This window comes from Trichechus manatus, unplaced genomic scaffold, assembly GCF_000243295.1.
Source record: "Trichechus manatus latirostris isolate Lorelei unplaced genomic scaffold, TriManLat1.0 scaffold00005, whole genome shotgun sequence".
Taxonomy (NCBI): domain Eukaryota; kingdom Metazoa; phylum Chordata; class Mammalia; order Sirenia; family Trichechidae; genus Trichechus; species Trichechus manatus.
Genome location: NW_004443941.1, coordinates 11,579,809 through 11,594,448, shown reverse-complemented (window position 1 = coordinate 11,594,448; position 14,640 = coordinate 11,579,809). Strand labels below are relative to the sequence as shown.

General features: G+C 44.5%; 1 protein-coding gene across 14 annotated transcripts in view; it reads right to left on the bottom strand.

The window, feature by feature from the left end:
- NRXN1 (neurexin 1) overlaps positions 1-14,640 on the bottom strand; it is a 1,216,111-nt gene that overhangs the window by 457,457 nt on the left and 744,014 nt on the right. For 3 of the 14 annotated variants that reach the window (XM_023735261.1, XM_023735264.1, XM_023735270.1), the window contains exon 1: positions 2,033-2,282. The exons of 10 other annotated variants lie outside the window; for them this stretch is intronic. In XM_023735261.1, the coding sequence (XP_023591029.1) occupies positions 2,033-2,282 (250 nt within the window). Of the gene's footprint in view, positions 1-2,032; positions 3,094-14,640 lie in introns of those variants that run through there. One more of the 14 variants, XM_004369471.1, reaches the window with a different exon arrangement.

The window sequence follows — 14,640 nt, the reverse complement described above, 5'->3', positions numbered from 1 at the left end:
ATGGTATTCTGGAGGGAAATAAATGTTTGTGAAGACCAGCAGACGGCGTCTGGCTGGGGCAGAAGCTGCAGTGGTAAGGGCAAAGGAGTGCTGTCTCTGCAGCAGGGACCCCTTGGTGTTCTCTCCCCATATCCCCAGGCGCTCTCCCCATTCAGCTGCCTAACCTTCTGGCGAGAGGCAGAGGCTTTGAAAAGGAGAAGTTAATATGTATATGAGATTATTAGCCAAGTGCTTGTCACTGGTAAAATTAAGTGTACCCACCTCCTCACATGCCCCCATCTGGCTCACTGCACCACCCACGCTCTGACTGCCCCTCCCGCGCCCTGGCTCCCCTCCCTCCCACGGACTGTACACAATTCTGCACAAAGGCACGGCAGTGGGTGAGAACTGCTCCCAGTTGAAGGGGCACTAAGCTCCTATAAAGGAGCGAGTGATGAGAGCAACAGAAACTCCTACAGTTTCAGAGAAATCTTCTCTGCTTTTGTTTGTAGCTAAAATGCCCCGACCTGAGGCATCACTCCTGTCTCCATCGCAGTCACTCTTAATTGGAGAGAACCACTGAGAGAGTACCGGGGGAAGGAAGAAGGGGACCTAGGACCCACAGTAAAGTGTTTATTCCACTCCTGGGGGCCTGGTCTCTCTCCAGGTAGCTTCTCATGTCTAACCAGAATTGTTCCCAGGTAAGGAGCCTGTCCCTGGGGGAGCTGTGGAGGTAGCACCAACAGCTGCTCAGGGGAGGGTAATTACACTGGGAGAGGGGCAAAGGATTCAGCTCTGAATGGAGCCTGAACGAGGAAGACCCCCCCCCCGCCCACCAAAGGAAAGGGGACAAAAGAGGCGTTAGAAACAGTGTCCACAACTTTCACTCTGCTTTCTAAAGGAACGAACGTACACTAGGGAAAAAGAAAGACAGATGGATGTTTTATTTGTTGGCTATTCAGGGGATCTGAAACAGGCTTTTTTTTTTTTTTTCCTGAAGAAAGATGAGAGGAACCTGGCCTCACATTGCTGGCCACTCTTCAGAAGAAACCTGCCAGTCCAAAAACCTGCAGGCTTTTTTCTGTCTCTTGTTCTTTACAAAGGAAGCCAGTGTGAGGAAATAGCTTCCCTTTGCTTTAATTCCTCTTCCTCCAGGCAGACTTCCTGGCTTTGAGGAACCAGCATTGACCCATCTGACTAAACTCTGAGGGAGAAGAAGACAGACCTCTCCTATTCCAGCAACATTTGGACAGGATCCCCAGGATGGGGTCTTGGGTAGTCAAGCCTCTCTCTGCTCCATTTAGAAAATAAATCAGCTCAATCACCAAGAAAAAGAAATGTTATATGTGGGTGGGTGGGAGGAGGAAGGGATGGAGGGGCAATGGTGTCCTGAGGTCCCCTCCTGCCTGGTAGGGGCTGGTCTGCATTGGAGAGCGTGCCCAGGCTACCCGCCTATCTTTTCCAACTAAGGAAAGAGGTGGAGGCAAAAGGGATTAGCCTCCTGTTGAGTGAGTCCCGGGACTGCTTCGCTGCCACTGCGGTCTGGGTGCACGTTGGAGGAATGTGCCTTCTGGAATCTCTCCCTCCCCCAGGCCGAGGAAGATGGGCAGGAGGTGGGGCAGCGCACACAGCACAGACAAAAGGTTCTGCAGAGCCCTCCTCTCTCTGGCGCTGGGGTCCCTCCACTAAGCGCGGCGCCCCATCCGGCCACCAAGTGACCTTCTGGCGAGTAACGCCCCCTTCCTGCGGGGCCCTTCCTGCGGGGCCCAGCCACCTGGCCCAGGCAGGTCCTTTAGTAAGTGGCCAAGTCTTTCTCCCGGCACCTCGACAAGGAACGCCCCTCCACCCCTCACCACAAACACTCGCGACGCCTTTCCCCCATCCCCTTTCCATTGTCTTCGAAGAGATAAGTGGCTACCACCAAACACACCCAAATGCACCTCCCTTTTCGCGAGCCACGCTTTCTCCAAGCCTTAGGGGCCGAGAAGCGGGCGCAGGGTTGCAAGGGAGGCGCGAGGCGGTACCCCGCGAGAACTTGGCATCGCAGACCCACCGTGTCCGCCTCGCAAGGATGCCGGTGACCTGTAGATTGCAATAGGCACTGAATGATGCTTGCTGCTGCCGTGGAAATGGTGGATGTGGTGCGCTCCCAAACTGGACGCCCCCCACGCCACTCCTAGGAGGCCGCTGAGGGTGAGCGGGACTATCCAGAGCAGGGCCAGGCGCTCCCCTGCGCCGCCGCCGCCGCCGCCCGCCCCGGGCGAGCCCAGCTCGGCGCCGCACCGGAGCATCCTCTGGTACATGGCGGGGCGCCCGCCGAGGGGTCGCCGCCGCGGGAGGCAAAGTTTGGGGCGCGGGGAAGGGAGAGGGCGCGGGGGAGCGGACGGCGCGGGCTGGACTGCGGGGCCGGCCGCCTCACCGCGCCAGGGCACCCATCCTCTCCCTCCTTCGGACAGTCTTCTTGGGGTCCTGGAGTCCGCCGTGCCTTGCACCCCAAACAATCCGAAACATAGCCGAGGTGAATGCAGCTGGCGGGGGGCTTGTCCGGCAAGGCAGTCCCCGGAAAGAGCAAGCGCAGAGCCGGCGGCTGCTCCCAGATTTCCAGGGCTCCAGGTTCTCGAGAGATACTCCAAAGAGTTTCGGGCGAGAGCGCGTGCCGGGGGGTGGGGAGCGGGGAAATTGTTTAAAGCTCCTCCCGGAGGGTCCTCACTTCTACATGACAGCCATCCACCGCGAATCCACTAGGTAAATCCGTTTAGCATTGTGAGTGGGGACTGGGGAGGCCACTTCGCTGGCCCGACCTCCTTTCAGGGGAGAAGCAGACCCCATGGAATCGCGGCGCCCCTTCCCTCCATTCAGCCCCGGCCGGCTCGCCGCCTCGCGCCAGCCTCCCCCGGGCAGCGCGCGGAGCAGCGGCGCGCATCGCCTGCTCCCCAGGCAATCTCCGCGGCCGCCGCCTCCTGACACTCCCGCCCGGCCAGGGGTTCAGAGAGAAGAGAACATCCTTAGGAAGGGAGCGGGGACCCAGGCGGGGAAAGAGAGCCGAGAAAAAGAACAAGCAGATGAAGAAGTGGAGAAGAGGGGGGTTTAAAAAAAAGAAAAAGAAAAGAAAAACCACACACGCTGGCGAAGCGAGGGGCTCTATGCAAATCTGCAGTCTCCAAACAGCAAATCACCGAAGCTCGGATGCAATGCAGAGGACGAGCCTATGTAACGAGGGAGGCTGGTCCAGCTTCGCACAAAAATCGCCCTGCCTTGCCTCTCCCTCGCATTCCCCACACACATCAAAGGGACACGTGGACGGCGAAGCAGGGGACACCCAAAAAGCAACTCTCCCTCCTGTACCAGGTGATCCCTCCGCCTGAATTACAACGGCAAACGGCACCCTTCCCCTACCCCTATGGTTTAGATGTAACCTGTATCTGGAGAGCTCACTTCCATCTTAAAAGGGAACGCATTTGGCTCTTTTTATTGGACCAAACTTGTTCTACCAGGTGTTCATACCCCATCTGCTGAATATGTCTTGATACCATCTACTCAAGCATCAGTTTTGATGATCTGTTAATTTCACATATTACTCCTAACAAAGAGCCCTCGTTCCCACTACAGTATCATATCTCATATAAGGCAGTGAAAGTGCAGGAGACCAAACACACAAGTAGGAAAAGGAATGAGTGAATCTGGCAGCTGAGGGAGAGGCAGAAAGAGGGAGAACTGAAGGAGTAAAGAGGAAGAAGACGCGGAAAAGAGCAGAAAGGCACAGGACAGACAAACGGCATGAATCAGATGTCCGGCACTGCAGTCAAACATTTCAGGGATATTTAAGAATCCCAAAGATCTCCATAGAAGCAGAGCTGTGATGACCTTTTGTAAGGGGGAAGTTCTGCCTTTTTTCTCCTCTTAGCTCATAGGTAAAATAGCATCAGGGAACAAAAATCCCTAAGTCTTCTGCCCCCCCCCCCATAAAGAGAGAACATTTTATATTCTGTTAGTGACACGCAGCGTCTTTGACTGGAAGCTTTGTGCCCTGGGTGACACACTAGCAAAGCCAACATCCACCCAAGGGTAGAACTCTAGCTGCCAGTGGACTTGGCAAGGAGGGCCACAGTCACTTCTCTGGAGGCTGGCAGTTAGCATTTGGGACTGTGATTGGAACACTGGCCAGACTTCCAAAAGATGGAAAAGCTATGCCATGTCTACTGGCTGGACTTTCTTCCTTCCTTTGTTTCGCCTTTTCTTTCTCTTTCCTTCCTTCTTTCTCTCCTTCCTTCCCTCCTTCCTTCCTCTTCCTTCCTTCTCTTTTTCTTTCTTTCTCTCTCTCTCTTTCTTTCCACTTAAAGGCAAAAGACCACAACTCTGAATAGGCACTACTTCTTGTTCTCCCAGGCTTCTCGCAGTCTATGTAATTCCTTATTTCAACAAATATAAATTCATGTAATGAAAAAAAGGTAGTTCTGAGAAGATTTTATTTAAACCAACTACCCACCCAAGTGGCCACTTAGACCTGTATATTGCTTTCTTGTCCATTGAAGAGGTCAACCAGAGGACTCTGATGCGCACAGTTGCGCCCAATCTCCAGCAAGCCAACATCTCACATTCCTGTTCCAAGTCTATTCGATTGCACTAAAAACACCCACGATTCTTCAGTAGCTCATTAATTGAAAAGATCTAGGCATGCTAGAGAAAGTGCTTTTCTCTACTTAAACATGCCGCATCTCCCAACTTCCCACAGCTGCTCAAAGACCAACAGAACACAAAACCAACATCTCGCACTGTGGACTGGTCCTGCCCCTGTCCCCAGGCCATTTTCTCTTCATTGTCTTATTTTTTAAATGCTATTTTAATTCACTAGTAAAGAGTCACTAGTATTCCTTAAAAAATAATATCAAGTAGAGCTTCAAAATAAAAAGAAGAGGAAAACTATCCTCAAAGTACGCTTTTAGAACTATCGGGTCATATTTGAATCTGACATTTTACACAGGTGTTAGCAGAGAAAGTGCACTGGATTAGGAGTCAGGAAACCTGTGTGCATTCTGGACTCTGCCATTTACTGGTTATGTCACATTAGTTACTTGGCCTCTCCCTGAGGCTCTGTGGCTTCCTTTATAAAATACTCATGTTCTTATCTTTTCTAACAATCCCATAGGGCAGAAGGGATACAATGCGATATTTAATGTGAGAGTGCTTTAACATATATCAAGCGATCCCCACAATTAAGGCATTATGTCTCTCCTCTCTTAGAGTTCTGACATATTCAAGCTGATGTGCCTGCACTCTTCAGTTCCTTTCCACCTATAGGAAATGTACAAAATGACACGGTTCTCCAATAACTTCATATATGATGTTAATCTATTCTTCCCTCCCCAACTAGACGGTAGATTACTGAACAGGACAAGAGACAAGACCTCATTTGTACTCCCCCTAGTGCCCAATCTATGTGAAGCATAAACTGGTATCTCAGTGCATGTTTATTATTCTCTCGATTGCTGGGAAACGGTGGGGTTGGAACTTTGAAGGGTGATTTGTATAAACTGAAGCCACAGGAATACAGTAAACGTAGACGATTCTGATGGGCCTTCCCAAGAGCATTCAAGAAAGAAGAGGCCCTTCTCCCTTCTATTTTAGATTGTCTGGGACCTTGGGAGAAAAAGGTAGAGGGCTAGGGAAAGGATGGATCCGAAACCTTAGTTTCACTGGGGTCTCAAAAGCTAAAGAAGAAAATACTTATGGCTGCAACAAAAGAGGAATTGTAATTGTAGTCCTTCAAGAAGATGTCTAGGGCAGCTTTGCAGTACTTTGGAGGTTCCTGGAGTGGATGCTGAAGTACTGACGCTGCAATATTTGTTATGAATAGTTGTAATTTGGTGCAACAAGGAGCAATTCTCTATCCAGAGGGTGGAGAGAAGCCTTGTTAACAAATGCATGCGTATTCTTGATGAAGCAAATAAAACTGTGCTTACTCTTTAATTTCTGTCACTTCAGACTGGTCAATCCTTGGGTGCTTATAATTGTATTATCTAAGGGAAACTGAGGCAGAATCTGACAAACTGTGCTTAGATGAATGAAGAATTGGTTGGAGGAACCTGGTGTTCAGCGCCTGTAATTGATTCTTAAATATTTCAGCATAAACCAAACCAAACCCATTGCCATTGAGTCGATTCTGACTCATAGCAGCCTAATAGGACAGAGTAGAACTGCCCCATAGGGTTTCCAAGGAGCGGCTGATGGATTCAAACTACCGACCTCTTTGTTAGCAGCCAAACTTTGAACCACTGAGCCACCAGGGCACCATTTCAGCATAGACAATGTGATATCATTGCGTGTTTGTGTTGGTCTGTACCTCAGGATGGTCAGCTCCTCTCCTCAGAAATTTATGCTCCAGGGTCTCAGCCAGAATTTGGTTAGAAGCTAGAGGTGGCTTCTATAAGCCTTCAGCTGTCAAGATCTCCAGTCACCATGTGATTTTGCTCATTAGTTTTGATGTGTGTCAAAACTGGTTATCGTTGGTAAAATCAGTGGCTTGTTAATTGGTGTCAGTGAAGATTAGGAAGGTGTTCTCTTTGATGAAATCATCAGTATTCAAGATAAGAGAATTGGTCTTTTTTTATATAAAATATCTTATATTTTATCTCAACAGGGTATGTGAGCCTAAGGAGTCCTGGTGGTGCAATGGTTAAGCGCTGGGCTGCTAACTGAAAGGTGGGTGGTTTGAAGCCCAGAGAGGCTCCTTGGGAGAAAAGACCCGGCGATCACCTACTGGACAAGATTACAGCCTAGACGAAGGGACAGTTCTGTTCTGTCCTAAAGGGTCGCTGTGAGTTGGAATCGACTCCACAGCACACAACATGTGAATCTAAGAGGCTGTCTACCCTTCACCCTGAGTAATGCTGCCTTAGTAAATGGGGTCCCTGGGTGGTGCAGTTAACGTGCTCAGCTGGTAACCAAAAGGTTTGATGTTCGAGTCCACCCAGAGGCCCTCAGAAGAAAGGTCTGGCAATCTACTCCTGAAAAATCATCCATTGAAAACCCTATGGGGCATATAGGGTCGTCATGAGTCAGAACTGACTTAATGGCAACTGGTTTTCATAAGAGTAATAACGAGAGCTAACACTTATTTGTAGCTTGCACTATTCTGAGAGCTTTAAACATACAGGAAAACCTTCGAAAGCCGTAACCCGTGTTAAGGTGGAAATACGTCAGAGAAGGAAAACTCAAATGTTTTCCATTAAAACGAGTGATAGAAAAGTGATAATACCGCACCCTGTCAAAGGCTCAAAACCTGTGAGACCTGGAAAAACAAGGCAGTGCTGTCTGAGTTCCTGCTCTCACAAGTTTCACTGTATTAACTCATCACAAAACCATATCATATGTGTGGCGTAGTGGTTACAAGCTCAGCTGCTAACCAAAAGGTCGGCAGTTCAAATCCACCAGCTGCTTCTTGGCTTCTTGGAAACCCTATAGAGCAGTTCTACTCTGTCCTATAGGGTCGACTCAACGGCAGCAGCTTTGTTTTTTGTTTTTTTTGTTTGTTTGTTTTTTTAAATGATCTTAGTTCGCCTAACTCTAAGAGACGGTGAGCTGGATGCTGCCCCTGAAATGGTATCATATTTGCTTCAGAAAAATCTGTCTTGCAAGACGTTTTTTGGGCAACAAAAAGAACCAAGAGCTGGAAGGAATTTCATCAAGCTTCCAGAACAGTCTATAAGATTTGTTGTGCCTATTTAGTAATAAATGTCTGTTTTGGTGGCAGATGTTATCTGAGTCCTCCACCCACTACGACCTGTACTTGTGTGAGCTCTTGGAAAAGTGGTTAATGTTCACCGGCCTCTGTAACAACAGTGGTACTGAGATTTACCAAAAAGAACCTAATAGTTGTGCATGCAAGATTGTCCTCGGTCAGTTCGCAGTCAGTCGCTTTAAATGAACAGGAAGGCAGGTAGCCGGAGTGGGACAACAGTGTTAAGAAATGTGAGGTGGATTGAAAGCTGAGGGGAGAGAACAAAGAAAATGGAAGGAGAGTGAAAGGAAGAGGGAGTGTGTGGAGAAATGGAAAAGGGCGGGCCATTTTAGATTATTTTCTTCACACTCCAAAATCAACCCTCTGTCTCAGGAAAACAGAACGGCTGTCAGGCAGACACTAGCAACCTTTTCTTGTTTTTCTTAAGCTTAATTGCAAATACTTACTGCTCAGTATTAAGCTTTATAAGTAAAAAAGTATCTAAGAAATACTAAAAGCAGCAGCAGCACCAATGTTTTAAAAATTAAAAACGAGGAGCGTGTCAGTCTTGCATTTTGCGTTTCCCCTGATGTCAGCATAAAGAAAAAGCATACCCGGCTACCTGCATTTCCACGCTGTGACCGAGAGAGGGCGCAAGAGGAAGAGACTCAATAGAGGGTGTTGTCCGTCCCTGAGAGTTGCCAGGGTAAACCCTGACCCTGTTACTTTTCTGGATGATTGAAGTTCCCTAACGGTATTATTCTGGAAACCCTGGTGGTGTTGTGGTTAAGAGCTACAGCTGCTAACCAAAAGGGCAGCAGTTCAAATCCACCAGGCACTCCTTGGAAACCCTATGGGGCAGTTCTACTCTGTCCTATAGGGTTGCCATGAGTCGGAATCGACTCGAAGGCAACAGGTTTGGTTTTTTTTTTAAGGGTATACTAAGAAGGCCTGGTGGTGCAGTCGTTAAGTGCTGAGCTGCTAACTGAAAAGTAGGTGCTTTGAACCCACCAGCCGCTCCGCAGTAGAAAGATGTGGCAGTCTGCTACGGTAAGATTACAGCATTGGAAACTTTATAAGGCAGTTCTACTCTGTCCTATAGGGTTGCTATGAGTCAGAATCGACTCAACAGCACACAACAATAACAAGGGTATTCTGGGGGGAGAAAAGTCAGAATAGGAGAGTAAGAGCATTGAGAAAAAACAAAAAGTCACGCTGGTTAAAAGCATTCCTGAAGATTTTGTAGTGCAATCCCTTCATTATTCAGAAGATAAACTTGAGGCCCATAGAAGTAATAATGTCACAAAAAAGTACGGTGCATTTACGAAGTGTTCACTTATCTGGAAGTGTGCTATTTTCATGTCTCTCCATCTAGAATCCAGTCAAGGATTTAGATGGGTGAATTCAGTCAATTTAGCTATCACCTAGAGCCTCCACAGTGATACAATGACGGGGAGCAGTAAGGTCTCAGGAGTCCCCCACATGGTGCAAACAGTTAAGACACTCTGTTGCTAACTGGAAGGGTGGAGGTTCGCGTCTACCCAGAGATGCCTCGGAAGAAAGTCCTAGCAATCTACTTTGGAAAAATCAGCCATTGAAAGCCCTACGGGGCACAGTTCTACTCTGACACACACGGGGTTGCCATGAGTGGGAGGCAACTCGAGAGCAACAGGGTGCTGGTAGTGGGGGCTCAACATAAACTATAAAGAGTATCCAATTCACCCAAATTAAATTAAAGCCTGGTCGTTCAGGTTGACCTGTGAAACACAAACAGATGTATTCAATCAAGGTTAGTTGTGTTCAGGACTGATGTATTTTATGATCTCTCTTGCCTCTTGTCCTACTTAGTACAAATTTCATTTTCGACACTCTACATAAAACTGGGTGTCCAAGCACCAGAGCAGAGTGATACAGACTTCTCTATAACTGCATCTTTTAAGTATGGTGAGCATTGCTCAGGCACCAACCAATCGTGTGCCATCTTTCAATCACTGCTGTTTCAACTAACTTGTGCTGTTGAGCTCCATCATTGTTAATCATGGATGGAACTGCCCCGTACCCCAGTCTTCTCATCTGTAAAATGACTATAACATTGTATGTAATGGAATTGGGACAGTTTCTAGAACATTGTAAGCATTCAATACATATATTATTACCATTTCTTCACATGCAATAGCTAGGTGCTAAATATAGATAACCAGCTGTGATGTGGTTTTTCAGTGAACCAAATTCCAAACTCTCCTTACTCAGTCTATACTCAAGTCTTGCCACCTCCTTAATACCGTTTCAGTTCAGTCCTTGTTTCTCTCTGTGGTTCTCAAACTTCGGTGTGCATCAGAATCACTAGACTAGCTTCTGAAATGACAGGCTGATGTGCTTCTGATTCCCCTCACCAGGGCGGGGGCGGGGGGGACGTGATCATTTGGATGATCCAGGGGAACTACATTTTGAGAACCACTGCTCTATCTGAATATCCAAACCCTTGACACAGGTTTTATTAACCAACACATGGAGAGCTTTCTCATGAAGCTCCTTCCCAGTGATCTCACCTCCTTTCAGCCGATCCTATAAAACAGCAGCGTCTGTTTACCCTAAGCACAGACAATAGTTCTGCTCCCAGACCCCTTCTTTAATTAAAAACTTCAGGATGTCTACCGTATAAACCTACCTGGCCTCATCTCACATCATGTAACTATACATCCCCCTTACTCTAGTTTAAAAAAAGAAAAACCCTTATTTTCCTTCTCGTTTTTAGCTGAGCTCCTCTTAAGTTAGCGCGGCTAGGGGCTAGTGGCGGGAACTCGGACACCACACTAGGGTTCAGTTCTGTCTCCACTAACTTCCGAGCCTTGGGCAGGTTATTTAAACTCAGTTTTCCCATCTGTAAGAGGGGTTAATAATTGTATCTGCCCCTCAGGGGTGTGGTGAGGATTAAATGAGCTGACATATGTGTAGCACTTAGAATAGTTCCTTGTACATAGGGTATATGTATTCCGCCCCCCCCACACACTTTTTTTTTAAGTTTGGATTATTCTTTTTTTCTCTTTCTGACAGGGAGGAAGTAAATCAGAACAGATAGTGCGTATTTCCAAACAAAACCTAACACTGGCCGTCCGAACGACCAGTCACCATAAAATAAATAGGATGTCTTTTCCAGGCCCTGGCCTAGCAGCCTCCAGTCTGACCAGCATCAGCTACACCAAGATGGATGCCAGAAACTGACAAACTGGGATCTGTCCGTCTGCATTTCTCCTGGGCACAGTCTATCGTACATATCCATACAAGGACAGTGCAGAAGAAAGGAATATAGGACTGTGGAGAATCGAACTAGAACTAGAGGTGAACGAACAACTGTAAGGCAAGTCAGGGGCAATGTTACAACTAAGAGATAATATGAAAATCCCCTAGTACATACATATATTCAGATCAGGAGCCAGAAATCATGCAAATACCATGAGTTTAATTTCCTGAGCACCTAAACACTTACAGCATAAATGGAATTCGATCTGTCTTTATGAATATATCTTTTGGAGCATATACTACCATTTGAACACATTGAAAGGAATTTAGTCATGTAATTTTAACTGAATCTCTGAACAGGTTTATTTAAGATCTATAATCTAATCTCCATTCAATTCAGAACAAATAGATTACACATTGTCAGAGTGATATTTTGATGTTAGAACTATAGTTAAGGAACTGTGAATATTATTCCACTTGTAAAGGTCCTTTTTCCAGGTGAAGTTTTTTGGCATGGTATACTCACTAAACCCTTCAAAATTTGCCTTTTTTGTCTTATCTTCATCTCAATTGCTGCCACTTTCCCCACAAAACACCTCTGGCTCCAGCCACAGGAACGTCTCACTTTTTCCTAAACACACTGCGCTCTTTCCCCCTTTTCATCACTGCCCATGCAATTCTCTCTGTAACAACCGCTTTTTCTCCTTCCTCCTTTGTTAATATCCCGTTCACTCTTCTACAAAGTTCAAACACCTCTTTCTCTGTTGGAAACTCTTCTGAACCCTGTCAGTGGTTTGCCATCTTCTCAAGTTTAGACTGCCATAAATACCTAGAACAATACCCGGGATACTTAATAGTGGGTTCGTTGTTATTGTGCTGAATGAATGAAGTATCAAAGCTACTGGTTAGATCCATCTCCATGCTCAGGAGTTTAAAATAACCAAACCAACAAAGGCAATACATCCTCTTCCATTTGTCTTTGTCGATTTTTGGAGAGCTCTTCTTATTGCCTTAGAATAGAAAAAAAATTTAGGCTGGATTTTAATTTGAATGCTAAATAAACTGGTGATGAAGAATAATGGAATTCATTGTTATATTCTCCTACTCATGTTATTAACAGATTTCTTTCTTTCCCAATCTTTGTAAAAGGAAAAAAAAAATAAATAAATAAAGCTGTTTGCTGCCAAGTTGAATTGCAGAGCGAATGTTTGTTGCCAACTTATAAATCCTTGAAAATAGGGTTTTTTATAACGGAAATACTGACACCTCTTAACTATAACCCTCCAAATAACATCACTATTACAAAACTTATAAAGTAATCTATTTGTTCTGGGATGGATGAGGGAGGATTAAGCTATAGATGTCAGAGAATCTTTCGGGGGCTCATTTCAAACTGCATAATTATTTCACAGAGGGCAAGTCTCTTAAAATATTTATTTCAAAATCCATAGCATATGCTCCAAGACACCTACTCTTAAAAGAAAGATTATATTTTTGAAACTTATATGAGAAATATATGACCTCTGAGGCTTTTAGAAAAATTATTAATCAGTTTTTTTTTTTTAACTGTCTTCTCCTTTTGTGAAAAAATGACTTTCCCTCAGATTTTTTCTGTTCTATTGCTGCGATGATTCCCCCAGAGAACTGCGTGTTTATCTTGACAGGTGTTAGTAGACCTGCAGACCTCTGTGGAATTGTTCCTGGTTGCGTCTAGGTACAGTAGAAAGCATTATGCCTGCAAACTAATGAATTTACCTTACTGCATTCTAAATAAAATAAACCACACAGCGAGTGGAATTAATCCACTAATGTCCTCCTAATGAAGCTTTCATTAGGCATATGGCATGGTCTTCAATATTTAACACATCATAGGTATTACAACAAAGCATTTCTGATGATTTTTTAAATGCATACCTGATGATTGCCTCCTATATGATTTTCCAACGAACTAGTTTACCCTCAGATTGCTTTAGGCACCTAATCAAAGAGATATAAGAACTGTTTCTAGACCTAATGGAAAATTTTTGTCCAAATGGAGAGAAGAAATAAATGTCTCATCTACCATTGTCCCTAAATACATTGATTTAAACTGGATTTGCTGTTCTCATTTTTAAGGGAGGGGGAAGCTTTTCATTTTCTGTACACTGTAAAATTTCATTCATTAATAAAGTTTAGGAGGCAAATATTGAGAATAGAACTGTTTCAGTGAGCTCTAATTGACAGTTTATTTTAAAGACATGCTACTTCTTTGCATAGTAAACACCAGCTCAAAATGTGGTTAAAACTGTATACTTTAATGGACAATGGAAGATCAACTTCAAACAAGGAAAATCAGTATTCCTTCATACTGGCAATAGTTTCATTTACCACTTTTCTAAGAAAAAATTCAAAGCCTCTCACAAGCAAGCCTGCCTCCTTCAGAAAATTATCAGGATTTTTAGCATGCGTGTTCCCATCTCTTCTAACAGTAAAAAAAAAAAAAAAAAAAAAAAAAAGCTACAAGTGAGTTGTATCCTCATTGCTCCACTATGTCAAATTTTTAATTTCTCATTTCAGATTCCCATGTAAATTCTCTCCTGCTTTGGGACAATCACAGTCATCTAATTGAGACGTGAAGATCTTATCAGTCTTGCATTTTACTATTATTATTCAAATTCACTCATTTCAACTATTATCTACCTCGGAGCTTCACAGAGGCAAGAAAACAGATGTGGTAAAAGGAGAGTAAAGGTGGGTCCTTTCTCCCTCAGCGGTAGCAGCCGGAAACAGCATGAAAGCAATGGGTCTTGAAGAAAAGCAATTTCCTACTTGAGGGATTAGACAGTACCCTCTTTTGTACTGTTAAATCAAAGTTTTAGTTGTTTTTTTCAAGTAATACTGATTTTTTCAATTTACATAGTCTCTAAAGAAATTGCATTAGACCCCCCAAACACATACCCTCTTAGCCAATCAATAGAAGAGATTTTAAAAAAAAAAAGCTCCTTTATGTTTTATTCCTTTTGAGCAAGCCTTTACACAGCACAAAAAAAAAAAAAATTTAAACTGCTACACAAGCTAATTAGCTTAACAAGGAAGCATTTGAGCTGACACATGAGCCTTTTTTCTTTTTCTTCCTTTAGGAAAAAGTATAGGTGATTTTTATTTTGAAGCTGCACACATTTGCTAGCATTAGAAAATTGGAACGTTGTAAATTTCAGCAAAAGTTCGCTTTACCTTTTAGGTTCACGACAACCTTAACCACTGCTATCAGTCTGCGATAAATTCAGGGGCGTGAAAAGCTACAGTGGAAAGCTGTGTTCTGGAATATCACATGAAAATCTTAATCAACTTAAAATGCATTTACATTCAATGAGGAGTAAAACACACTCTTAAATAATAAAGGCAAATAATAGTTACATGTATACAGTGTGAGAAGGGAAAATGATGAGCCTATTTACGCAGACCATTTTTTTTAAGTTTATTGAGTTTACTATATATTTAAGAAAGTTGCACATTCTCTGTGCTGAAAACTGTCATGCCATATAATTAAGAACAAAAGACCCCATAGCTAAATAATAGGGTTGTGACAAACCTTTTATTTCATGTCACTCTTCCATTGTCCAGTTTCATCTGTCTAGAATTCTACCCTCCCCATTTTTATCAGATACGTGAGGCACAGTGGGTGATTGGTGGACAAGCTCTAGCTTTTATTTTAAATTTTAACC